A 23,765-nucleotide genomic window follows, 5' to 3' on the forward strand; every position below is an offset into this window, starting at 1 on the left:
TAAAACACAGTCCTTCCTCCTACAACAACATTTGGCTTTGATTCACCGACATAGCATCGCTCATATTTCGTCAACGGCAGCCTATATAGCTCCATAGTTGTACCAGTTGTAGCTATCTAAGATATTTTCAATTCATGATGTCAGAATCTTAGCCGCCACCTCCGCTAATGCGTACACGGAGCTCTGTGTGTGGCAGGTTGTGATCACAGGTATCGCACTACTATCAACCACCCGAAGCCCGTCAATCCCCTTCACACGAAACTCCGAATCTAGAACCTTCCCGAGAGAAACCGACCCGATGCTATGGTGATACGTTTGGGCACCCTGCTGGAATGCCTCGATGGTTGTTAGGTTAGGACCAGGGAAGACTTCGCCAATATTGATACGAGCGAAAGCTGCAGAGCGAGTGATATTGAGCAGACGTTCATATCCGTATTGGGCAATAGCTAAATCAGCATTGGAACCGAAGTAGCTGGTATTAATGATGGGATCATCTTGCCAATTTGACGAATTCAGCCGTACGGTGCCAGATCCTTCGGGTTGGACCAGCGCAACAAATGCCGTCGCGACATTGAGGTCTGCGAATTGCGGGAGAAACGACAACGCCGCATATTGATATGATAGAAAAGGCCGGTCTGCAGGTAGGTTTTGGTGATAGGATATATTCACCCCGAAGCTTTTCAAGATGTCATCAGGGACGCGCTCGGTGAGAAACGTGGATGACTGCGGCCCAGGCTCGGATAATGGTCCACCACCAGTGCTGGTATATTGAGATTGAGCCTCAGCAAGTATTGTCTGATTTGCTAGTGAAGCTCCCGTAATAATGTCGGTGGGGACCTTGAATACGTTCACGGCCATATGGTGATCGCGTACATTCGATCCAATCTCGGGGACGTCCTTCACTACCTGGATGTTGATATCGTTAAGGTGTTCTTTAGGACCAACGCCAGAAAGAAGCAATAGCCTTGGTGTGTTAATGGCTCCGCCGCTCACGATTATCTCCTTACCTCTGGTTGTAATGGCAGAAGTGTCAGAACCGGAAACGTAATCAACGCCGACGGCCTTAGGGATCTCTGGATCCGTCGTATCAAAGTTGATTTTGATGACTCGAGAATTTGAAAGGATTTTAGCATTGGACCTTCCAACAGCTCTGAAGCCGTATGAAGGCCAAGCGTAGGATCGGGTTCCATTTGAGTTCCTAACAGAATGAGGACCACCTTTTACGAGCCCAATACCTGTTCCATCGGTTAAATCTGCCGGCTTGCTAGGTGATTGGGAATTGTTCAGGAAAGCGTCCCAGAAATACGGTTCCAGCGTTGACAGTCTATCTGGTCTATCATAACTGACAAATACGCGGCCTTCGTTGCTGTACACAGACTTGTTGATAGGTTGATCATATGGTAATGGATTAGGCGCGAATAGATTGGTGCTTTCTCGGAAATAGTCGACGATAGTATCCCAGCCAAGTTGCTCGATACCCGATATCTCAGCCCATTCATCAAAGACAGATCGAGCTCCCCGGCAGTAAGCCATGAAATTGATGGCGGATCCACCACCGAAAACATGACCGAGGTGTAACTGTGGTTTAATGCCGCCGAGTGATGGTTGCGGAACCTCGGTGAAATTCCACGAATATTTACTTGGCCATAATTGCCCAGCAAAAGCTGGCGTACTAACCAGCGAATCGTCACCGGGGTCTAATCCAGCTTCAAGGAGTAAAACAGAAAAGTCAGGGTTCTCTGATAGTCTGTCAGCTAGCACCAACCCAGCTACCCCTCCGCCGATAATAACTGCGATGACACGAATCAGTAATTTCCTCTATACTGCCGTAGGGCTACCTACTTGCGTCGTATTCGACGTCTTCGGCACGACAACACCCAATGAACAGAGCGGTAAGTGGAAGGATAGACCACCTCATGGTTCTTCTGTATGGTGGATTATTAGTATTGGGACTTGAAGTAGGAATTCTACAAGAATAGAGAAGGGTGAAAAATGGCTTAAAATGCCATCGCTCCCTAGCCGATACCTATATGCAATGTACCTAGGTACACATAAGCTTACGAGGAATTACGAAAGTGAATCCTGCAAGTAGCGTTATTTCCGCAATTGGAAAAAATTGTCCTTGAAGATGAGGAGGAAAGTAATGGGCCATCCCGTATTACTATAGAATAGAAAATACGCGTGTGGAACCGAGTGTAAGTGAGGCCTTGATTTCGCAATAACCTTAGGCAGCAAATACGACGATACCCACCTTGGTACATGTCACACAAATTGATGTTGATTTATTACTATTAATAAAACGAATGGAGGGAATTTCCATCATAACGGTAGAGCTTCAGAATGATATACGCATTTGTAATAGTTAAACATTGACAACAATAAGTCGCATTGAACATGTTCACCTGGGTACCCAGGTACGTTCGATAAAAAAGGGGGCAGGGGAGAAAACCTAAGCTCCATCTACCTAGTATACTCCTATCTTGGACCTACCCCTTGATGTCGCATTAAGCGTAACCACATAAATGAAGCATCCATAAGTAAGAAGCGACCTATAATACGCGTCGCGAGTGCAGATACCCCGCCCTCGACTGTAACCAATAGCATCATCAATTCGACAATGTAAAAAAGCCCTCCCCATTGAATTTCTTGACTAGGTTACGTCAGAGTCTACGATATAAGCTCGATTTCACATCACTGGCGATTTTTCGTATAATAAGCCATACATAGTCTTGATATCGATCAGTCTACTAGAACCCTTCCAAAATGCTAAACAAGAAAGTCAAGGCAGGCGTAGTACATGCAGCACCTGTGTACATGAACAAGGAGGAAAGCATACGAAAAGTAATCGATCTGATTTCCCAGGCGGCAGGCGATTCAATCGAGCTTCTCGCTTTTCCTGAGGTGTTCGTACCCGGATTCCCCTATTTCACGAACTGCTATGCGCCGAACGCTGCTACTGTGACTCAGTACGCAGCGGAAAGCGTTGTAGTACCTGACGACTTGGACCCAATACAAGGAGCATGCCACGTATATAAGATGGTCGTTGTTTTAGGCATTTCTGAGCGCATGCGTGGAGGGAACACTCTATTCAACAGCATCGTGACTATTGATGCGGACGGCACGATCCTCGGCGTCCACCGCAAAGTGCAACCCACGTGGGCAGAACGGCTTGTGTGGGGTCAAGGGTCGGGTTACACGCTCAAGACGTACGAGCCTAAGGGAACTGGATATCGTATTGGTGGGTTAGCTTGTTGGGAGCATACCATAAACGGAGCGAGGCAAGCTCTTATCGACCAAGGGCAACACATCCACGTTGGTTGTTGGCCGGCTCTCGATATTCTTGAAGGGTTCGAGGACTCGGCGACCTCGCAGATCGAGGCATTGATGAAAACGCATGCTTTAACAGCGCAGGTGTTCGTTCTATGTCCTAGTAGCTACGTCGATGAGACATGTCTAGAGTGGATGGAGAAGAACTTAGGACCGCAGGACAAAGTCAAGGCTGGTGGAGGTTGGACTGTCATCATCCATCCGTTCTGCACATTTGTGGCTGGCCCGTATACAGCTAGTCAGGATAAAATCATCGTCGCTGAGATCGATCTATCGCAGTTAGATCTAGTGAAGGCGTATGTGGATGGAGCAGGCCATTATAAGCGGCCCGAAATCTTCAAGACGGACGTTGATACGACGCAGAGGTGGAAGGACGAGCCGGATATAGTCGGTCCTATCCCTGTATATTGGGAAAGGCAGTAAGCTACCTAGGTATGTATAGGTAGATATTCGCTTAGCTTCACCGTCGTAGCGTGAGATGGTGGGGTTTTTTCGTGAGTCAATGAGAAATTAGCGGCATCCGCAATCGGCCGGGGATAACTTGAAATTGACTCTTCACGATACCCACCAATTACATACAAGTATGAAATTATATATCAATAATCATGTATCATCCCGCCAGCCGTCTTATCTCATCATAAACTCATGCATACGATGGCGGACGGAAAGCTAAACCAGGGCAATACCCTTTATGTGTATTTCACTCGATACTCCAGTACGTGGTCCTCATAAGAACTCACCATCACGGATAAACCTAATGCACTAACTATCCTTAACAGGCTGGGGATCTCGCGTGGAACTTCTCATTTCGTACTTCCAAATCCCTTGTGATGTTCGGATGTACGGGTTGAACAACCCGGCCGCCGCACCGCCGTCCCGCTTCGTAGGGGGTCTACTCCCGGCACTGCAGCCGGACCCGGAAGATGAGGACTTCATAATCTCCGACTCCCTCGCTATATGCGAGTTTCTCGCAGAGCAAAATCCAGAGCTTAATTTATGGCCGAAGGACCCTAAGTTGAGGGCGTTGGCCAGAGCGGCAGTAGCGAAAATGCATTCCGGTTTCAGCGAATTGCGTAACACATACCATACTAACTTCTTCGGAAAGTATACCGGTCAGGTACCTCTCACCGACGCCGGAGCCAAGGAAGCTAGGAGTATGGTTGAAATTTGGAGTAAGGCCCGGGCTGATACGAAGAAGAGGCTACAAGAGCTAGGTGAGGAGGACGGCGGGTTTTTATTCGGGAAGTTCAGCATCGCCGATACCTTCTTCTGGCCTGTTCTATGGGTGAGTTCCCCACGATATAAATTCAGGTGTTTTCGTATTACTGACGTCTCGGTGTAGCGCTTCCGTAGCTATCAGCTTCCTTTGACGGGGATAAGTGAAGATGGCTTGAAGTGGATGGCGAAAATGTGGAGTGATCCGGTCGTCAAGAAGCAAATACAGGAGTATTCGAAACAAGCCCAAAATCCATTGACCAGGATCGAGAAGTATGAGGATATCTTTAAAGGAAATCCCAATGTTAAGTATAGCCAATTTACCGAGGACTGGAGTTTCGAGCCAAGCGTATAATAAGAGTTACTCCCTAAATCAATTTCATACCCAGTTGAATCTAGAGGCTTTCAAAATTTAGTGGAGGTGAATAACAATACTTTTGAATGCTTCCGGATTCGTTTTGAAGAGTGTAGCGGAATGCGCGTATAACCCGTTGTAGGCGGCGACAGCCCCACTTCAGAACAGTCAATATTACGAGCCGGCCAGCAAGACAGGCGCGTTAAAACTGATCAAAGATGAGGCTTTTAGCTGATAAGTCTAGGGGATGGACTAATAAAGAACTTGTGGATTTTGAGTCATTATAATTAGATGCAAAACACATCAATAACGCGATACTTGATGATTGACGATCGGTTGAATGGCCTGAGATTCGGAGGTAGTGAGAGTGGCATTGGTCAATAATTTCTGTGTTATGAGGCTTAGATATGATACCCTGTTCAATTTAAATATATGAAATAAAAAAGAGCAAGACGCTTATGTGCTATTTCGTATATAGGGCTTGCTTTATGGAATGTAAGGAAGTGAAGTGAAGGCTGCGATCATGTCAAGAGCAGACTTCTCAGACCTACGACAGACCGTGTATGTCACAAAATGGATACAGTAGGTACGTGCGCCTATTTAGTTAGTTGTAAATAGCGCAGCCAAGCCCGATGGGTACACCCTAAAGGCTTCAAGTGTATTAATAAGATGATCAAGAAAGTACATCCCATCAACACATATTTCTAATCGACGACATCTTCTCTTTTTACCCAACCGATTATCAAAGCATAAACGAATCGGAATCATATATCTTATACTCCCATGTTTAAAATTCTCGAAACAAGTCGATTTGTTCACAATACCCAATGAAGTGCAAGCCACCTACGTCTTGTACGCGGGACAATATTCAACCGCATTATTGAAGGTCTAGGAAATTCTTTTTGTCATCTCATCATGTTCTACACTTTCGCATCATCATCCACTCCCGGCGATTACTCATCGCAGCGCAAACCTAAGAGATCGAAAGTGCCCCGGGCCTGTAACTACTGCCGCCGGCATCGGGTACGATGTGACGCTGAATCACCGTGCTCGCGATGCGTAGCTAACAAGATAGAATGTGTGGTATCACCCCCAAGCCACCGGCCGCTAGAAAGCCCTCAAGTGTCACAGAGTAATTCCTCGCCCGCCCAAGAGGAAACCATTGTCCCCTGCGCTCCAGTCTCTTCGCCAATTCCCCCTCCATCTAAGCCTGATAATCTGGACTCCACTGTTGGGTTTATGTCCAAAATTAATGCTATTTGCTCTGCTATCTCTCAACTATCATCCGACACCATAGATGACTCACCACCGCCTTACCCATCACCTGATGGACAATTATTACTGAACGCGAGCAGAGGTTCTACGACCGTACTGTCAAAGTCACAGGTCGAGCAATTGCTAGGAATTTATTGGATGCGATGTCATTCTCTTGCTCCGATCCTCGATCGTGCTCAGGTGGATGCACTCTTTCAAACATTATGGACTTCTGACGGATCCGAGATGCAGAGTTCGCCATTAATTGACGGCGTAATCGCAGTGTGCTTGAATTTCCTCGATAACTCGGGATTGAACCAACGGCTACTAGGCCTAAGGCGGGAGCAAGAGGATCCTTCTCTCGCCTACTTCAGACGATGTGTAGCTGCTACGAATCAATATACCGCATTTGCGGAGCCGACGTTAAATTGTCTGCAGTGTTACATACTCATGACCATGTACCTGCTCAACGCCGGCGAACACCAACCCGCATATAATATGATTGGCTTAGCTCTGCGTATTGCCCAAGCCCTCAATCTCCATCATGGCGTACACGATTCAGACACCGATGTCAATCTAGCCCACCGCATTTGGTGGACCATAGTTCACCTTAATTATCGATGCGCGCGACTATTGGGTCGTCCTATTGGGGTACAGCTCGCTGAGACAAGTTGCCCACTCCCTTCTACTGTTGGATTCGCTTACCATACTCGGGCGATTTCTCTCACCAAAGCTTCACTATCCATTGCGGAAGCCCTTTCTCGACACCCAACTCAGCCAAACGAGGACCGCGCCACACAGGTTAAATCGCGCGCATCTGCCCTTTCTGCGGAAGTTCACTGGCTACAAGAGTGGCGGGATGAGCAATTATGCCCAGCTATTAAGCGCCCGCTTCATGTAGACGATAGAGGGCCACATGAATGGATTCTTCTCGCCGGTAACGCGAGTCCATCACATGTACTACACGATGTCTTATTAGAGCTGCACTATTATGACGAGATTATTGGATTGCATCGACCATTTATAGCCTTCCCAAACGGGCTACTATACCCACAGACCATCCCCCAAGCGAACGCCCACGCGACAACCGCTCTAAAGCACGCTCTAGCCTCGGTTGACTTATCACATCGCATTATGTCTACTACAGACGTCCTCTACGGGTGCAGCGAAGTCTATCAATGGGTGTGGAATTCTCTCCTCACATTGATTGGTTTTGTCATAGCACACCCGTTTTGCACGTACGCTCCGACCGCCCGCTACCATACTCAGCTAGCCCTCGAAATATTCACCGCAGCAGATGCGCGGAATATGGTAGCGGTCCGCGCCGCAGCGGTAACGCGTAGCCTCTGCGCCAAAGTAGACAGTCTAGTCCAGATGCTAAAGCCCGATGGAAACCGAGTAGCACCTCCAAATGTAGAGAAAGCCACTGACGTACCCGAAACTCCAAATACTCCTATCGATTTCTCGCAGTCCAATAGCGATGCGCTGTGGTCTTGGATAGAATCTACTGACCCTGATATGTGGACCGCCTACAGTGACGGAATTACTGGTGTTTTAGCGGATTTCCCCAATCTTCCATTTGACAACGATGGTTTCCCTCTCCCATAGAATCAACTACAATTGGCTGTTCTATTTGGGTCTCATAAAGCGATATCTTAGCTTAGAAGTCATGATATACAGATAGAATTCAAAGGCCCTAAGTCAATATATATTGTAACCATTGGCTTTCCACATACGATGACCAGATACCATGGGAGTAAAATTTACAGTACTATAAACACCACGCGAACAAGACCCCCACCACACCAGCCCCTTACAACATGGCTAATAAGTTGTGTAGAATTTGGGGACCCATAAACCTTAGAATCGACGCTCTGTGTTTTTTTTGTTTCTCATCTTCTGTCTCTAAAACGTCCTCATATTACGAGGGATGGCCACTTTCGCTCTTCCTATCTCTACTCAATCATTCCGGGCTCAAAAGGGGAAGCATATTCAGAATCCATGAGACTAATGCCCCTTCCGGTTAGCTTCCTCTTTTTACATGGGTCTCGGAATAGCCAAACTGGGTAAAGCGAAAACCAAATTACCCCATTAGGAAAGTATTCCTTTGCCCTTTTACAGAGTCGTCGTAGAAAGACCCGACTCGATTAGCAAGGCAAACGATGTAATTATAGGTAATGATATTGACGGTTTCTACGTTAGGAAAAAATATTTCCATGTATTCATGGGGGAATAGATAACCCCATATACCTAATGTCTCATTTGTAATAGGGGCCGGTCGACCCGATCAGCTCATTTAACCACCAAGTGTCAGGGTGAAAAGAGAACGATAATATCTTATAAGAATACTCGCTATCAGGTGCCTTATTTAAAGACAGGGTGTTATGTGACACCATAGGAATTCTCCCCCTGAGCTAACTCTACGTTGAGTACAAGGTGGTCGCCATGATGTCGGATGCTTCTCCCAAGGGCGAGCTTGCAATTAACGGGGACGTTATCGACGACGAAGACGAGATTCGTCAACTAGTCAGCTCTTTCGTGGGTGACAATAAGGCAGAAAAATATAGATATGATGTGGTGCTTCGAAATCTGTCGGTTCGAGGAGCCGGAATTGGCGTAAGTGAAGTTCTTCCCAGTAAAATTCAAACACTACCAGTCGTCCAAGAACATTCAGTTAACCCCCAGCATAGCACCAAAAAGCGCCAACAGTCCCAACAGGTTTAATGGCCTTCGCTCAAAAGTTCAACCCGGCGCTGTATCTTTCGAATCGGCCACAGCCATCACGTACTCTCATACATCCCATGTCCGGCATCCTTCGTGGCGGGGAGACTCTAATCATTATTGGGAAGCCTGGAAGTGGGTGTACGACGTTCCTCAAAACCTTGGCGAACATGCGGGAAGAATATGAGGCGGTAGGCGGAGAGGTCCTATATAACGGCCTGGACGCGGTAGAGATGAAGTCACGCCACCCGGGAGAAGTGGCGTATGCCAGTAAGGAACAACACTTAATTGAGTCTTTCAGTATATTGTTAAAGCACGCTTCTAACCATATACCTTACAATGTGTAGGCGAGGACGATATTCATTTTCATAGTCTGTCCGTAGGCACAACTCTCCGCTTCGCCCTCAATGCGCGGACGCCAGTCGACATACCGAACCGTGCCCAGCGGCTTAACGAAGACGTCCAGACGCTTCTCAAACTGTTCGATCTGGCGCACGTAGCCAATGTTCCGGTGGGAAACGATTACATTCGCGGTGTTAGCGGAGGTCAACGACACCGAGTGACTATTGCGGAAGCGTTCTGTACGCGAGCAAGGTATTCATCCCACCCGTATTATTTATGGTATCAGATTAGCTGACCTGTATAATTCTTTAGTGTGATGTGCTTTGATAATCCGACTCGAGGCCTCGACTCGTCAACCGCACTGCGAGTAGCCCGAATGCTCAGAGAATATACCATCCAGAGTCAATGCTGCACCATCACATCACTATACCAAGCCAGCGACGCAATCGCCAACTGTTTCGATAAGGTGCTAGTGTTAAGTGCGGGTCGCGTAGCATATTTTGGACCTACGAACGAATCCAAACAATATTTCCAGGACCTTGGATTCGAGTGCTCACCCCAAACATCGTTGACGGACTTCTTGACATCCATGTCTGGGGATCCCAAGTCTCGTCATGTCCGGCCTGACCACGACGGGCGACCGGTTCCGCTCAGCTCGACGGACTTCGAACGGCGATTTCGAGAGAGCAAGTATTTTGAGAGTGAGCCTCCGGTAGCACCAAGCCAGGAGACATCGCCCTTAAACGGGATCTCCGGTTTCCAGCTACCATTTTATCGGCAAATCTACGAATGCACGATTCGACATTATCGCATCCATTTCACAGATCGTAGTACCTGGGTTGCAGAAGCTGCGGGAACGATAGTCCAGGCGTTGATGCTGGGGACACTTTTTCGAGACCAACAAGCAGTTACTCAAGGAATTTATACCCGGTCGTCGGCAATATTCTTCTGCGTCCTTATTATGTGTCTTCAGGCTACGGCGGAATTTGGCAACACGTTCGCGCAACGGCCCATCCTTCTTAAGCAGAGGGCCCTGTGTTTTTATCGACCAGGGGCGTATGCTCTAGGACAGATCCTCGCCGATATTCCCTGGAAAGCTATATTCATCCTTTACAGCTTGCCAATCTATTGGATGGTCAATCTCAAACAGGAAGCTGGTCCATTCTTCATCTGGTTTCTGACTCTATATGTCGCCCTTATAGGTATGGGAGTGATGTTTCGCACAATCGCCGTTTTCACTACCACCCCGACACGAGCCGTTCTTCCGGTAGGAATTTTAATGAATTCGTTAATTATATACACGGGCTTTTATATCAATCCCCCGGGGATGAAAGTATGGCTAGGGTGGTTACGATACCTAAGTGTATGATTTTACCCTGCCCCTTTTTTGAAGCAATATACTTACTAATAGTTGCAGCCCATGTACTACGGATTTGAATCTCTCATGCTCAATGAGTTCGTGTCGAGCGGATACCAATGTAGCGAGCAAGATACCGTACCTCGGGGAGCAAGTTATAACGATACCGCGTTTCAAGTTTGCGCTGTGCAGAGTTCAACCCCCGGGGACTTGGTTCTTTCCGGACAGAGGTATCTTGAAGTCGTATACACTTTCTTCCGTTCAGATCTATGGCGAAATGTCGGGATAAACGCTGCATTTTTCGGTTTCTTTGCCATCTGCGTCACGTATGTCTTCCAATTCGACCCCTTCTCAGATGTATTGAGTACTAATTGTATGAAGGATTGGAATGGAGAGGTTTAAGACACCTGCCGGTCGTCTCTCAACCATTTTCTATAGCACCGATATTCCGCATAAGAGCTCTGAGGACACCTCTTCAGGATCCGATGAAGAGAAGCCACCAGTTAATGATATGGACAATAACGAGATTGTACCACAAGAGGTCCATAGCACAAGTCATGGAACCATGAAGTCTTCACAAAGACATTTTGCATGGAAAGACTTGTGCTTAGATATACAGGTTAAAGGGGAACACCGCCGACTTCTAAGCAATGTGTCCGGTAAGACTTACCTACATTAACGAGATCAAACAATTGTAGCGTATCTAATCATTATCTAGGATGGCTTGTGCCCGGAACCATGACTGCTCTAATGGGTATGTCAGGAGCAGGAAAGGTGCGTGCGACTCCACTGATACGGTATTGAACTAGGAACTAATTGATGTTCGGCATTAAGACCACACTTTTGGACACCCTCGCGCAACGAGTTTCCATTGGGGTTGTGACTGGTGGGCTTTACCTTGACAGCGATCCACTCCCTCAATCAACGAACCGACGCTCTGGCTTCGTCCAACAGCAAGACGTGCATCTCAGCACATCTACCGTTCGGGAAGCATTACGACTTACTGCGCGACTTCGTCAGCCGGCCTCAGTCCCAATCTCCGAAAAGTACGATTGTGTAGAAACGGTTATCTCCATGCTCGAGATGGGCGATGTAGCAAACGCTCTAATCGGTACCCCGGGGGCAGGACTCAGTCTCGAGAAACGCAAGCGGGTCAGCATCGGTGTTGAGCTCGCGGCAAAGCCGGATATCCTGCTGTTCCTAGACGAGCCCACATCCGGCTTGGACGGTGATTCTGCTTTCTCCATTATATCCCTGATGCGAAAGTTGGCAGATGCGGGGCAGACAATCTTGTGCACAATCCACCAACCGTCGTTCGAACTCGTTGAACAGTTTGACAGTCTTCTTTTACTGATTCCAGGTGGAAAGACTGCGTATTTTGGTCCAATGGGTCCGAAATGTCGAACTTTGGTTGATTATTTCGGTCGGTACACGCGCTCGTGCAAAGAAACGCAGAATCCGGCGGATTATGTTCTCGATCTCACGGCGAATGCTTCGGTGGACTGGGCGTCGACGTGGTTGCAGTCACCCGAATACCAGGCTACTCAAAAGCGTCTAAATGAAATCGTATCAGGAGGAGCTTCGAGTTCGGAAAAGGAAGATAGACAGGATGGCCATGAGGGAATGGTATATGCCGCCTCGATTCCCGAACAACTACGAGTAGTTCTCGGTCGGGCGTTTCTTAACTATTGGCGAGATCCCGACTACGTGATCGGCAAGATGCAACTGAACGTCTGGATGGGTCTGATTAATGGTCTAAGTTTCTTGCAACTGTCAAACAGCATGACCGACTCTCGCAATCACATGTTCTCCATCTTCGTCGGTATTATCACGGGGCCAGTACTTACCCTGCAAATCGAGCCCCGCTTCATCACCTTCCGCGACCAGTTCCTCGCGCGCGAGAAGGAATCTCGCGTCTACCACTGGTCTGTCTTCGTCGTGAGCGCATTCCTCGTCGAAATTCCATTTACCATGGTAGGCGGTCTGCTATACTGGCTGCTGTGGTACTACATGGCTGGATTCTTCTACTCGTCTGAGCGCGCTGGCTATGCGTTTCTCATGTACGAGCTATACCATATTTTCGTCGCCAGTGTCTCCCAGCTAATTTCTTCCGTATTTCCGACCATTGGGGCAGCTCAAATCGCCACTGGCTTTGTGTGGCTTATGGTAAACACATTCAATGGTCCCCTATCGCCGCCACCGCTTACGCCGAGAGGCTGGCGTTGGTTCTACAATGTGTCACCACTTTTTTATTTCGTAGAGGGGATCGCCACTAACGCCATGCACGGACTGGAAATTAGATGTACTGAATCGGAGATCTCCGTCTTCAACGTGCCGGATAACCAGACTTGTGCAGAATATGCCGCGTCCTTCTTCAATTCGTCGCTGTCTCAGGGCTACCTAGTGGATGGTGGTGCAACAGGAAGCTGTGCCTACTGCCCATTTGCCAATGGAGATGAATATGTAAGTCCTCGTTCTCCAGTGTCAGCTCAGACGTTTATAGTGCTAGAAGCTAATAGGACGTCTACCGCTAGGTTAAGCAATACGATTTCGATTATAATAACCGCGCTAGGAATGTTGGTATCTTCATTGGCTTCACCCTTTTCAATTACACAGTTGTGGCTCTTATGACTTATCTCATATTCATTCATAAGTGGAAAATCCCTAAGAAATCGGTAGGAAAGAAGTAAAATCCGCGAAAAAATTTAGGCAGGCTGTGCGAGCAGAAAAAGCATGAGACGTCTCATGGTTTTGCTTTTTGGATCGAAATTAGATCGGAGAGGCGCCATACGCACAATCTAAAAATTGTCAGGACAGAAGGTAAAAGATTGGTCTCCTTTAGAAACTTACTATTCACTTAATACTTAGTAGTTACTGTTTGACATAGTATTTATTCGATTTCTCAAATGAATTCTATATTTTTTGCTTTATCAATGAATGTGTTGGGACATTTACCTAGGTAGGTCCAAGAAATGAGGCCGGGTGTGAACCCCTTTTTCTTATTTTGCCCCTTTTCCCCTCTTATAGCTGAGTCAAAGTGGGTGGTCAGTGCATTATATCCCCTCGCCAGAGTTACAAGAAAAGAAAATTGTTATTTCATTATTCATATCATTCCATACAATAGCCTAAAGTGTTCTTCCAATATCAATGGTGCGACGGCGTCATCTATTTCAGTTGGCTAGCCCCAGAAATTCGAATTCCAGCAACGAATTGAAGGCCCCGGCTTGCGCACCCGATGTGACACCCACCAACCGAAAAGCCGACGGTGAGGCTTTTTGAAATAAAGTCTCGAAGTCGGCAACAGTTCGTTCCTTCGCGTCGTGTACGCCGAGCATGAACATATCTTCGATTCTATGAAAACCCGATGTGTTAGCATTCAGTCCAATTGTTCCAAAGACGAAGAAGCCTCGTCTAAAAATGTGGCAGATGACAGATGGTGTAACTTACCGAACCATCTTGTCGGTCAACGTGTTCAGCCTCTTTGCAGGTGGATTAGGGATGATCCCTTCACTGATGAGAACTCGTGCCCTGGGTTTGAGTGCCGGAAGCAAAGATGAAAGAATCTTCACCGCATTCTCGTCATCCCAGTCGTGCAAAATGTGTCGGTAGATATAGATATCGGCTTCTATGGTCTGGGGCTTGAAGAAGTTGTACTCGGCGAAACTAATGCGTGACCGAAGAGAAGGGTCACTAGCGATAGCTTGCCGTCCCATGTCTAAGGCAGGGAGATTGTTGTCCTGAACGATAAACGTCGCATCAGGCATTAGCGGTGCGAGCGCTTGAACTGTGTGACCGACTGATCCACCAACCTAAAACATATTAGTCTGAGTGGCTGAGGCAACGAGGCGGTGGCAAGGATGGGCAAAATAAAAGGCGACTGGATGAGTAACGAGGTGCTTACATCGACTACCGTAACCTTCCCCTTGGAGGCCCACGGCCAAGCCTCACGGAGGCGATCAACTGACCAGAGAGGTGTGTTGACCCTCCCCTCCAGATACACATGATACTTTTTAGACAGTTCCTCGTGTTTATGAAGATATTCAAATATCGACTCATCCGTTCGATACGCGATATTGAATGCGGTGTCGACGGCATGTTCCGGGTCATCACGTTTAAGTAACACCGCGTCTGGAATCTTCATCAAGACATTGCTGAGAAATTCCGTGCCAAAAATTGTTATATCTGCTAAGTGCGAGTCACTTGCTAGTGCCGCCGATGCCGCAGAATGTTTGATGACATTTGGTGTTTCTTCGACAAAAATGCCATTCCCAATGGCATACCGTAGCGCGCGCGCCAAGAGTGGCTCCGGAACTTGGACGGTGGCGGCAAGTTTTTGTATTGAGATAGATGATTCGAGTGGAACATGTTGAGGGATCTTCAGCCGGGTGATTAAGTCGAGATTTTTGGTGTCGGCAGCCTACAAGAAAAGGTTAAAATATGAATCATATCCTTAGAGGAGGGGGGAGGGAAGGGGGGATTTAGGGGTAATTGAAATGGGATATTACTGACGGCCCAAGTTAAAGTCAAAACCTGCTCGATTGGCCCCTTTACCAACCGAATGAGGTCCTGGGCAGCATCAAGTATTTTGCTGCGTGCCTCACGGAGGGAATTGCCTGCGGGGGTGTCTTCTTCTCGTCCGAAGTCGCGGAAACCAGCTTCGTCAAGCGTTGGGGGCGGAACTCCCGCTTCTTTAAGCAGAGACGATAGTTTGGAGACTTCCTCCGTAATGGACGAAGCTAGATTCTCTATGGAAGCCATGGTGACAATGAATAATGGTTCGCTAAGTTGAAGGAAGCTAAAGGGTGAGCTTCGAATTCTGGCAGCCCCTCCATCGTAGTCTTATAGGGGAAACTTTGCCGCAGAAGACGACCCAGAACGTCTCTAAAGATAATATCTTACCAGCTCATTCTATTTCTTAAGCAAGTAAAGCCTAACGCCCTATTCAGTAACTACCCAGGTAAGCAAAAACTCCGTGTGATTGCATAAGGACTGAGCAACCGATAGTACTTTGTCTCTGTTGAAGCATGTGTAAACCAGACCTGGTCAAATTCAAACGGGACCCCCACCCCCATACCATGTAGTCCAACAATAAGTCAAGTTCGGTTCAGTCCGCCAACCCTAGTCAGTTCATCGAGGCCTAGAAAACCTCCCCAACCCATGTAAAAATATCAATACCCCTGAACTTTCTCAACTTAGACAGATTATATGGAGAATTACTAAGCGCTATCGTCGAACATCTCTAGATGCTTGACGATGGGTAACCTAGGTAGGCAAAGGATCGTCTAGCGAACCCCCAAGGAGATATTCATCCACAGCAGCTCCGAATTCGCCTATAGGCTGTAGCCAAGACGGATCGGTCCATTGCTGACCCAGAAGCTTAATGATACCTAGGTTATCCCTATAGGGTTGATATGCTGCGTTTTCGATTGTCGTTCATGCTATTAAAATCTTACCTAGGTACCTAACAGTGTCCCTCCCTCCCAAACGTAGCATACCTTTTTTTAACCGGCACTTACAACTCGGTATACAGGTTGGAAATGCGCCAGGCTTAACCTATCTACGTCCTAACTATAGCGTCAACTTAGAAGAAATATCATCAAAGTTCTAATCCTTTCACGTGATATTAAGACAGACGAACCCACTCCTATTAAGCGAACCCTGTCGCCAATCCTAGTTCACGGGACGGATGACACCTGCGCGAATAGGAAGATCTTAACGCAAATGGACCCGCCTGCATGTATGACACTCTTATTAATTTAGGTGAGCCGAATTAAACATAAGCACCTTGATACTTCAAGAATTATATTCCCTTGGAAGGAAGCAATGCACTACTACCTACTTACCAAGGTAAGATGTTGTCATTTCTAAACCGTTTCATATAGAAACTAGCAGCACGTCATCTTCGCAGGCCTAGGTATGCAGCCGGCCTGCCCTAATTGGGGTTCAAGATTCGGTATAGTTGCACGTAACGATTTTCGATTACCAACATCGTATCACTATGACAGTTCTATAGCCTTTCTCGCATAGTATTACGCCACACATCGGTAGCGACACATATCTTAAATACGATTGGTCCTGCCTCAAATCTGGGACTAGGAAACAACGGGTACGCACATTGTAAGTCATGAAGTAGTGGGCGTTGCGCCACAACGATGAACACGGTTGGGTATCTTCCGATAGGATAGTTGAGACGAGTTGAAGTAGGCCTCACAGAGCAGCAGACGAGGAAGCTTTAGAGGCATGCGTCTGGTGTGCTTGCCGAAGTCCGATGATAAACCTCACAGCATACACTTGCATACGAGGGTAAGCCCTTATTACTAACATTTACTTGACAGGGGCAAAGGTCCGGGAAGACAGCTGCAAAGTTATCGCAACTACTATAACTCCGTATTATACACCGTGTGCATGTGTATATGTTCCCTTTAAGAAACCCATCGATACATTTGATTCGCCAGGTTCTATTTAAGCTTATAGAGACACCGAAAAAGATCCTCTTATACGACTAATAGCTTGTATGCAATTATCAGATTATATGTACGGAGTCGATCTGGTTACACGCAACTCGGCTTCACATACCGAAGTATTAACCGTGAGTGGTCATTCTCCTTTCCAACCTCCTCTTAGTGATGCTGTGGCGCCGCTTATCCCCTCATTAGGAACTACTTAGGCATTTTAATTCCCCATAACGGGAAATGTATAATATACAATATCTATAATAATGAGACATCCTCACTAATTCGGTCAAAAGCAAAGAAAAGTGCAATTCGCTTGGGAATATAATAAATGGCCACTAATGGGACTCGAGATAGCGATAGGCTTCCTGGCTTCCAATTACACCTAATCGTCGTTGGCGCAGGTTTGGCTGGACTGGCCGCCGCAATTAGCACTCGGTTAGAGGGTCATCGCGTCACCGTGTTAGAAAAAGTACCTAAATTGGAAGAAGTCGGCGCTGGGTTACAAGTTACCCCCAATGCAACTCGTCTATTTCATCACTGGGGAATTTTCGAAGAATTGAGCCCCAAGGCTGCAGTACCGTCTTACCTTGCAGTTAGACGATATGACGGTACTCGTTTGCTAGCATACGAAGATCACTTTCAAAAGAAGATCTTAGAGCGATATGGAGCTCCTTTTTGGGATGTTCACCGTGCTGACCTGCAGGAAGCACTGGTTCGACGCGCGACGTCCTTAGGGGTAGAGTTTCGTCTGGGCGCTGACGTCCAGAACATAGATTTCCAACGCGCTACAGTTACGACATCAGATGGTCAGACGGTGCAGGGTGATCTTATTCTCGGCGCCGACGGTTTATGGTCGCGCACGAGAAGTTCCTTATTGCGAAAGCAATTGACGCCACAGCCGACCGGAGATCTTGCGTACCGAATCATCCTCAACCTTGAAAACATCAAGGATCCGGAACTAGAGGAGCTCGTCGCCAAACCCGCCGTCAACTTTTGGATCGGCCCGGAGTCGCACGTCGTGGGTTATTCACTCCGACAAGGCCGCACCTATAACCTGGTTCTCCTACGGCCTGACGATTTACCCGAAGATGTAAGCCGGCAGGCCGCCAACGTAGATGAGATGCGAAAGCTTTTCGAATCATGGGACCCGATGTGAGTGAGCTCTCCCCACGCTAACTTGTCATAACATGAACTTACCTGATGCTTACGACAGCCTTAATAAATTATTAGCATGCGTGAACCAAGTAGATAAATGGCGATTAATGCACAGTAATTGCACTTTCCTTCCATTTGGCTATGGGTACGTAACTAATATTACGTTCGCGATATAGTCTCCCCCTTAGACGCCTGGGTAAACGATGAGGGCACATTTCTAATGGCGTAAGTCACCCCTGACCACCATCTGCCTGGTCATGATAACTGACTATACTTCATTAGCGGCGATGCATGCCACCCAATGCTTCCGTATCTTGCGCAGGGTGCAAACTCCTCTTTGGAAGACGGCGCTGTTCTTGGCCGGCTACTCAAATATGTCACGAGCCGTGATAAGCTACGCCCAGCACTTGAGATGTACCAACAGCTGCGAAAGGCTAGAGGGGAAGCAATAGCAAAAGAAGCACTAGGACAGGTGAGCGGGATATTATCTCATCCTTTGCATAACTGTGACTGACACGTCTTCAAGAGGGACTCGTTTCATTTGCCCGATGGCCCCGAACAAGAAAAAAGGGATGCTATATTCCAAGCATGTATAGACAAGGAGCCGACACCGCATTTCCCTAGCCGTTGGTGAGTGTAAAACCACCCCCCTCAACTATCAGATCTGACTCAAAATCAGGACATGTCCTTCGGTGCAGCCATGGTTATATGGCTATGATTCCGTAGTGGAAGCTGATAAAGCCTATGAGGCACATCCTTTTTGAATGAAATCAGAGAACGAGAAGGGAAATATTAAGGTGTATAAAGATTTTCAACAATCCATAACAAGCACATTATGCTGGGACCAGTAAATACTGGAGGACGTGTATCATGGTTAGTGTACCAGTATTTACCAGCCGCAGGCTAACATAAGAGACACGGGAAGTTTTGGCGGGGGATAGGCGGCTTTTTATCATTTGCGACGTTTCATTCAAGATTGTCGATACTTTTTTTCTTATATATAAATTTCTTTCAGGTTTAAAATATAGGCCTACTTACATAAAGGTAATCGCTTTTCAAACCGACTTCGAATTACTTTGGAACAGCTTGAATAATCGAGTCCCGACGGCGGGGCGAATAGGTGTCGATGCGTTCGACCCGCAGACCCGCAGCATCAAGCAAGGTATGCCACTCCGCAACAGTACGCTCGCGAGCTCCAAGGCATGCCATCATGGTCAGGTCAATAGTAGTTGCTTCCCAAGGCACACCCGCGGTGGGAAGTACCATCTCATCAATCAAAATGTGCGAATCCGGCCCAAAAGCATCTACCAAATGCTTCAAAATGGCGATACATTTGTCATCGGGGTAATCGTGTAACACGGTACGCAAGTAATAGAAACGCGCGTCCTTCACCGGTTGCGGCTCGAAGAAGTTATGAGGCGTAACCTCAATTCCATCAGGGTGCGATTGTAAGAGCTCGAGAGTCTGCGGCAGATCCTGTAAAATGAGCTTGTCGCGGAGTTGGGGTAATGCGGTAAGTAATGCGGTGCATTGATGGCCGAAACCTCCACCCACGTCAACGAGGACCGGAGATCCAGAAAACGAATCGATTTCTTTTTCGAAAGGAAATATTGAGAACCACGGTGCGCCATGGGCACCTTGGACCGTCATGACCTGTTGTATATGTGCAAAGCGCTCGGGTTGACTAGGCAGCCATTGGAAAGCCGGACGATCCGTCGCAAACGCCTTTTGAAATGGTGTCTTCGTGGGGTCGTTGATGTCTTGGTACTTAGTTTCGGCTAGAAAAGCCGGGAAGGCTTGGAATATGGGACCGATGTTATCGAAGAAGTGGTAAATACCACCACGATATCCGGGCTGTGCCAGCGTCCTGGTGACACCATTGGCTGTGAAGGTGCCTGGTCCCGTTTCATGGATCATACCTACCGACGCGAGGTACCGAAGAATATGACCTATGATTCATTAGCAAATTATCGTACTCGGATTAAACCCGTTTATTCATTAGGCGCCTATGACTTACCCAGTAACGAATGCGCAGCTCCTGTCTTTGTCGCTAAAGCTTCGATGTTTAGAGGCTGTTCGCTCTCAGCCAGGTGTTTGAATATGTCGAGATCCTCTCCCATCCGAGCCACCGTTATTTCTAGGTGCTAATCCAGAGGTGAGTACTGAGCAAGCTATCGGGAATGGCCTCTTCTTACCATGCCGGAGAAGCGCGACAGGGTGTCGTGCGGGGTCTCGAGCTGTAGTCGCAAGTCGCGCATGAAATCCAGCACCTTATGGCGACCTGCATCATCAGCTTGCAGTGCCAAAGCACGTAGTTGTTCAAGGATAGCATCCATCGTGCTCAACTCGTCTATTTGATATGTGGGCAATAGTCTGAAGGTCAGGGAAGTAATTGCAATTTTGTTGAGATGGGTTGACAACACCAACTTCAAATTTATAACACCAACATGACCCATAAGTCCGTCGAAGTAGACTTGTTGGAGATTCTAGAAGCTGAAAAGATAGCCTTGTTTGTCGATCCTGCGCTATGAAGATAGATCGTCTACTATTGCGGAACGGCTCTAGCCGCTCTACTATATTTCATCCGCATATTAGGTACCCGAGAAACAAATAGACTCTCCAAGCCACCTGCTTGAGTACCTAGATAGATAAACATTCCGAAAAGACGAAAAAATGTTTATACTAAATAACCATAACTACTCTGTTAGCGAAAAATGGTGCATCATCTCGAGTTTCAATTCAAAAGAATGCGCTATCCACCAAGTCGTGTTCGGATGAAAATATATAGTGGCTATGTTACCGATAGACGCGGAATTGCGTTCCGAATTGCACGTTGGCGGCACATGGGGCATACCTACAAACATTGCGTAATGCGGATTGACACTGATCCATGCCGCCCATCCGCTCCCAATAGAGTCCAAATTAGGTCGAAGGTGAGTACCATAAGGCGGAATCCGGGGTGACCGTATTGTAAAGCCTTATAAGGCTGGTAAAACAAAAGGATATCATATGAGTACATCCCTAATGGGGATGGATAACAACGTTGTGGTGGTTCCTGAGAACAGGGTATCTAACAGATTAAGCACCGTTGGCTTGTGACGATTCCGTTGAGCCATAACACTTTTCCTTATATCGTAGTGTTAAGCGAGGCTATTTCCAGACGCATTAAGTTCTTCCTCCCTGAACAAGTAGTAACAGACTTGGACCTCATGTTAAATAAGGATGAGATTTGTCGGTCCTCAACGTGTTTGAATATCAAGATCAATTGGACTAAGAAGGGTATGGCCTAAAGTTTCGTTGTCTGTATCCGGAGAGAGACTTCTTGAAATAATTGCCGTGGCGCATAATATTAGATCCGACCACTAAGTATACAGGTGCCAATTGGCTGTATAACGATTTCTATGGGCACTTTGAGCGCCATCATGGTGCCCTATGAGCTCAGAGGCGTAAGGTCCCCAGAGATTAACACCGATGCCCAGTATAAATCGCAGATCCCCCAACATATAATGTGATAGCAGGGTCCTCCACCTTAATCAAGCGAACTAGTCTTGTTTTGTACTTATTATATCCATCATGGTTACACCACTAAATAACTGGGAATCCTGGCTCGACAATAGCGTTTAGATCACCAAGAGCCATCCTTCACCAGTAGACCTGGTAGACTATCGGAAGAACTAGGATTATGGGAACATAAGGACTACCGTGCCAAGCATCTTTAAAGCTTTCATAAGTCGTATGTCCTTGTTAATCGCCGGCATTTGGTCAATTGGAACCAATCTTATGTAAATAGTGCTGAGAGCCAAGATATTGAAAGATGATTGATTTACACGTGGGACACTCCGGACTCGATATAATGCTTAGAAGTTTAGACGATCGACAGGACTGAAACTAGTTTAGGGCATTCTTGGATGCTTCTTAGCGCTATTGCTCGTGTTTTAGACCAATGAATATCGAGGATTCTCTCCTTTCAGGGGTAACTGGTCTAGTAGCTGAGCCATGCTACACTCAGCTTGGCTGGTATGATTATGGCGCAGCAAAGACTAGAACAATTCCTCGATGCTACTGCAGCCCAATGGAGCTCAGCCCTAATTTCGTCAGAATATAAGCATAGCCGCAGTCGAGGGGGTCATTGTTGGTATAAAGATTAAAGACTACTTGATGACGTGAACATCTAGATAATCCGTGCACGCTTGCTATAGATTATTCCTCTTCAATCCCCTACGATTGATGCCATGCAGAAACGAAGGTCACACAAGAAATCGCGCAACGGGTGCCAAAATTGCAAGAAATGGCATACCAAATGCGACGAGTCGGGTCCCCCTTGCAACAACTGCACCCTTCGAAAAGCAAAGTGTGTCTACAACAAACCCAAGACCGATGGAACCAACGATAACAATTCTCTGACATTACGATCAAAAGATGGAAGTGCGACAACAAACCCCCTTTTTATGGAACGGCCGCAGGGCGACGTCGGATCATTATGTGCAGCTTATGGAGGCCCGTCCAGGTTACTGGAGCTCGAATTGATGCACCAATGGTCAACGAAAACATACAAAGCTTTCTGCAGTCAAGGCGAAGATATCATATATTTACGGGACATATTACCACGATCATCGCTCAACTACGACTTTATGTTAAATTGTCTTATGTCTATCTCGTCTCTGCACATAGCAAACACCCTTAGCAACAAAACAGACGCGATGAAATACATCAACGCTGGATTGGAATACTACAACAGAGGCAGTATTTCATTTCGGAAACACCTTGGGAGCTTGAATGCCGACAATTGCGACGTCCTATATATGTTCTCAGCCATAGCGGTTTCAGTCCACCTATCGATACCCCAGCGTTGCGCCAACGCTCTTGATCTTCTAAAATTGGCCTGCGACTTGGTCGGTGGTAGCGCCAACATTGGAATGATGGCGATGCCATGGCTTCTGAACAGCATATTCCCTTTGCGAGCTTTCATATCTCGAATTGGCGCATCGAAAGATCTCATAGATGCAGATTGCAAAGCTGCCTTAGCCAGACTACGCTCATTAAACGACCAACTGAACAAACCTACATCAAACTCGAGTAGCGACATCGAGACACAGAAGCATGGGGATGTCGTAGTGAGCAATCATGAGATATATGAATTAGCTATACAAGCATTAGAGGCCTCTCTCGCTGAGGAAGCGAGAGGTCTATTATCAGGATTCGCTACTGCATTTCCTGTGCTAGCTGGTAAACCCTTCGTCGCAATGGTCACCAAAGCGGAACCCTTCGCTTTGCTCATTATAATGTACTGGACAGTGACTTTGCAAGAAGTGAACTTGGATATTTGGTGGGCGAAACCAATGGGTGTGCAACTTGCATCGGAGATCGCAGACTTATTAGTGATGACGCATCCCGCCTTGGCTTTGGAATGGGCGCAAGACATGGCATGGGTCTTGGACCGAGTTGGTGTACCGCCATCCCCCCAATTGTCACAACTGTCATACAGCTCAGGGACTGAGGCCTCCTGCTGGGAAATTACATAACAAAACGAGGGCGCAAAAGAAACAAAAAAAAAAAAAAAGAATTTTCTGTCAATTAACAGTAT

At 47.1% G+C, this 23,765-nt stretch overlaps 9 protein-coding genes across 9 annotated transcripts; 6 read left to right on the top strand and 3 right to left on the bottom strand.

Annotated features, from left to right (window-relative positions):
* Positions 1 to 15: 15 nt before the first annotated feature.
* F4822DRAFT_292294 (alcohol oxidase) lies at positions 16 to 2,301 on the bottom strand. Its single transcript, XM_051455053.1, has 2 exons — positions 1,843 to 2,301; positions 16 to 1,790 (listed from the first exon to the last, which is right to left on the bottom strand). Exons 1-2 carry the CDS (start codon positions 1,916 to 1,918, stop codon positions 133 to 135), a joined length of 1,734 nt encoding a protein of 577 aa, XP_051313571.1. The 5' UTR covers positions 1,919 to 2,301; the 3' UTR covers positions 16 to 132.
* A 117-nt stretch (positions 2,302 to 2,418) lies between these two features.
* F4822DRAFT_292296 (carbon-nitrogen hydrolase) lies at positions 2,419 to 3,958 on the top strand. Its single transcript, XM_051455054.1, has one exon. It carries the CDS (start codon positions 2,764 to 2,766, stop codon positions 3,748 to 3,750), a length of 987 nt encoding a protein of 328 aa, XP_051313572.1. The 5' UTR covers positions 2,419 to 2,763; the 3' UTR covers positions 3,751 to 3,958.
* A 23-nt stretch (positions 3,959 to 3,981) lies between these two features.
* Positions 3,982 to 4,897, top strand: F4822DRAFT_430544 (putative glutathione S transferase; the record flags this gene model as incomplete). Its single annotated transcript, XM_051461316.1, has 3 exons — positions 3,982 to 4,042; positions 4,107 to 4,612; positions 4,670 to 4,897. 3 exons carry the CDS (start codon positions 3,982 to 3,984, stop codon positions 4,895 to 4,897), a joined length of 795 nt encoding a protein of 264 aa, XP_051313573.1.
* Positions 4,898 to 5,519: 622 nt separating this feature from the next.
* Positions 5,520 to 7,883, top strand: F4822DRAFT_407602 (uncharacterized protein). The gene has a single exon (XM_051458513.1). It carries the CDS (start codon positions 5,813 to 5,815, stop codon positions 7,757 to 7,759), a length of 1,947 nt encoding a protein of 648 aa, XP_051313574.1. The 5' UTR covers positions 5,520 to 5,812; the 3' UTR covers positions 7,760 to 7,883.
* Positions 7,884 to 8,315: 432 nt separating this feature from the next.
* On the top strand, positions 8,316 to 13,402 carry F4822DRAFT_444360 (ATP-binding cassette transporter). The gene is made up of 9 exons (XM_051463222.1): positions 8,316 to 8,767; positions 8,842 to 9,142; positions 9,220 to 9,466; positions 9,527 to 10,577; positions 10,632 to 10,897; positions 10,953 to 11,230; positions 11,290 to 11,345; positions 11,406 to 13,034; positions 13,106 to 13,402. Exons 1-9 carry the CDS (start codon positions 8,597 to 8,599, stop codon positions 13,259 to 13,261), a joined length of 4,155 nt encoding a protein of 1,384 aa, XP_051313575.1. The 5' UTR covers positions 8,316 to 8,596; the 3' UTR covers positions 13,262 to 13,402.
* On the bottom strand, positions 13,076 to 15,329 carry F4822DRAFT_444362 (putative O-methyltransferase; the record flags this gene model as incomplete). The annotated part of the gene is made up of 4 exons (XM_051463223.1): positions 13,076 to 13,922; positions 14,019 to 14,380; positions 14,473 to 14,988; positions 15,081 to 15,329. The coding sequence occupies 4 exons, from the start codon at positions 15,327 to 15,329 to the stop codon at positions 13,742 to 13,744; spliced, it is 1,308 nt and encodes a 435-aa protein (XP_051313576.1). The 3' UTR covers positions 13,076 to 13,741.
* Positions 15,330 to 17,354: 2,025 nt separating this feature from the next.
* Positions 17,355 to 18,945, top strand: F4822DRAFT_430548 (FAD binding domain protein; the record flags this gene model as incomplete). The annotated part of the gene is made up of 6 exons (XM_051461317.1): positions 17,355 to 18,178; positions 18,240 to 18,295; positions 18,358 to 18,406; positions 18,464 to 18,653; positions 18,708 to 18,811; positions 18,861 to 18,945. The coding sequence occupies 6 exons, from the start codon at positions 17,355 to 17,357 to the stop codon at positions 18,943 to 18,945; spliced, it is 1,308 nt and encodes a 435-aa protein (XP_051313577.1).
* Positions 18,946 to 19,252: 307 nt separating this feature from the next.
* F4822DRAFT_430549 (S-adenosyl-L-methionine-dependent methyltransferase) lies at positions 19,253 to 20,517 on the bottom strand (the record flags this gene model as incomplete). The annotated part of the gene is made up of 3 exons (XM_051461318.1): positions 19,253 to 20,130; positions 20,199 to 20,325; positions 20,377 to 20,517. The coding sequence occupies 3 exons, from the start codon at positions 20,515 to 20,517 to the stop codon at positions 19,253 to 19,255; spliced, it is 1,146 nt and encodes a 381-aa protein (XP_051313578.1).
* A 1,711-nt stretch (positions 20,518 to 22,228) lies between these two features.
* F4822DRAFT_407630 (uncharacterized protein) lies at positions 22,229 to 23,744 on the top strand. Its single transcript, XM_051458514.1, has one exon. The coding sequence runs from the start codon at positions 22,414 to 22,416 to the stop codon at positions 23,701 to 23,703; it is 1,290 nt and encodes a 429-aa protein (XP_051313579.1). The 5' UTR covers positions 22,229 to 22,413; the 3' UTR covers positions 23,704 to 23,744.
* The last annotated feature ends 21 nt before the right edge of the window (positions 23,745 to 23,765 follow it).

This window comes from Hypoxylon trugodes, assembly GCF_022578975.1.
Source record: "Hypoxylon trugodes strain CBS 135444 unplaced genomic scaffold F4822scaffold_6, whole genome shotgun sequence".
NCBI classification, from domain to species: domain Eukaryota; kingdom Fungi; phylum Ascomycota; class Sordariomycetes; order Xylariales; family Hypoxylaceae; genus Hypoxylon; species Hypoxylon trugodes.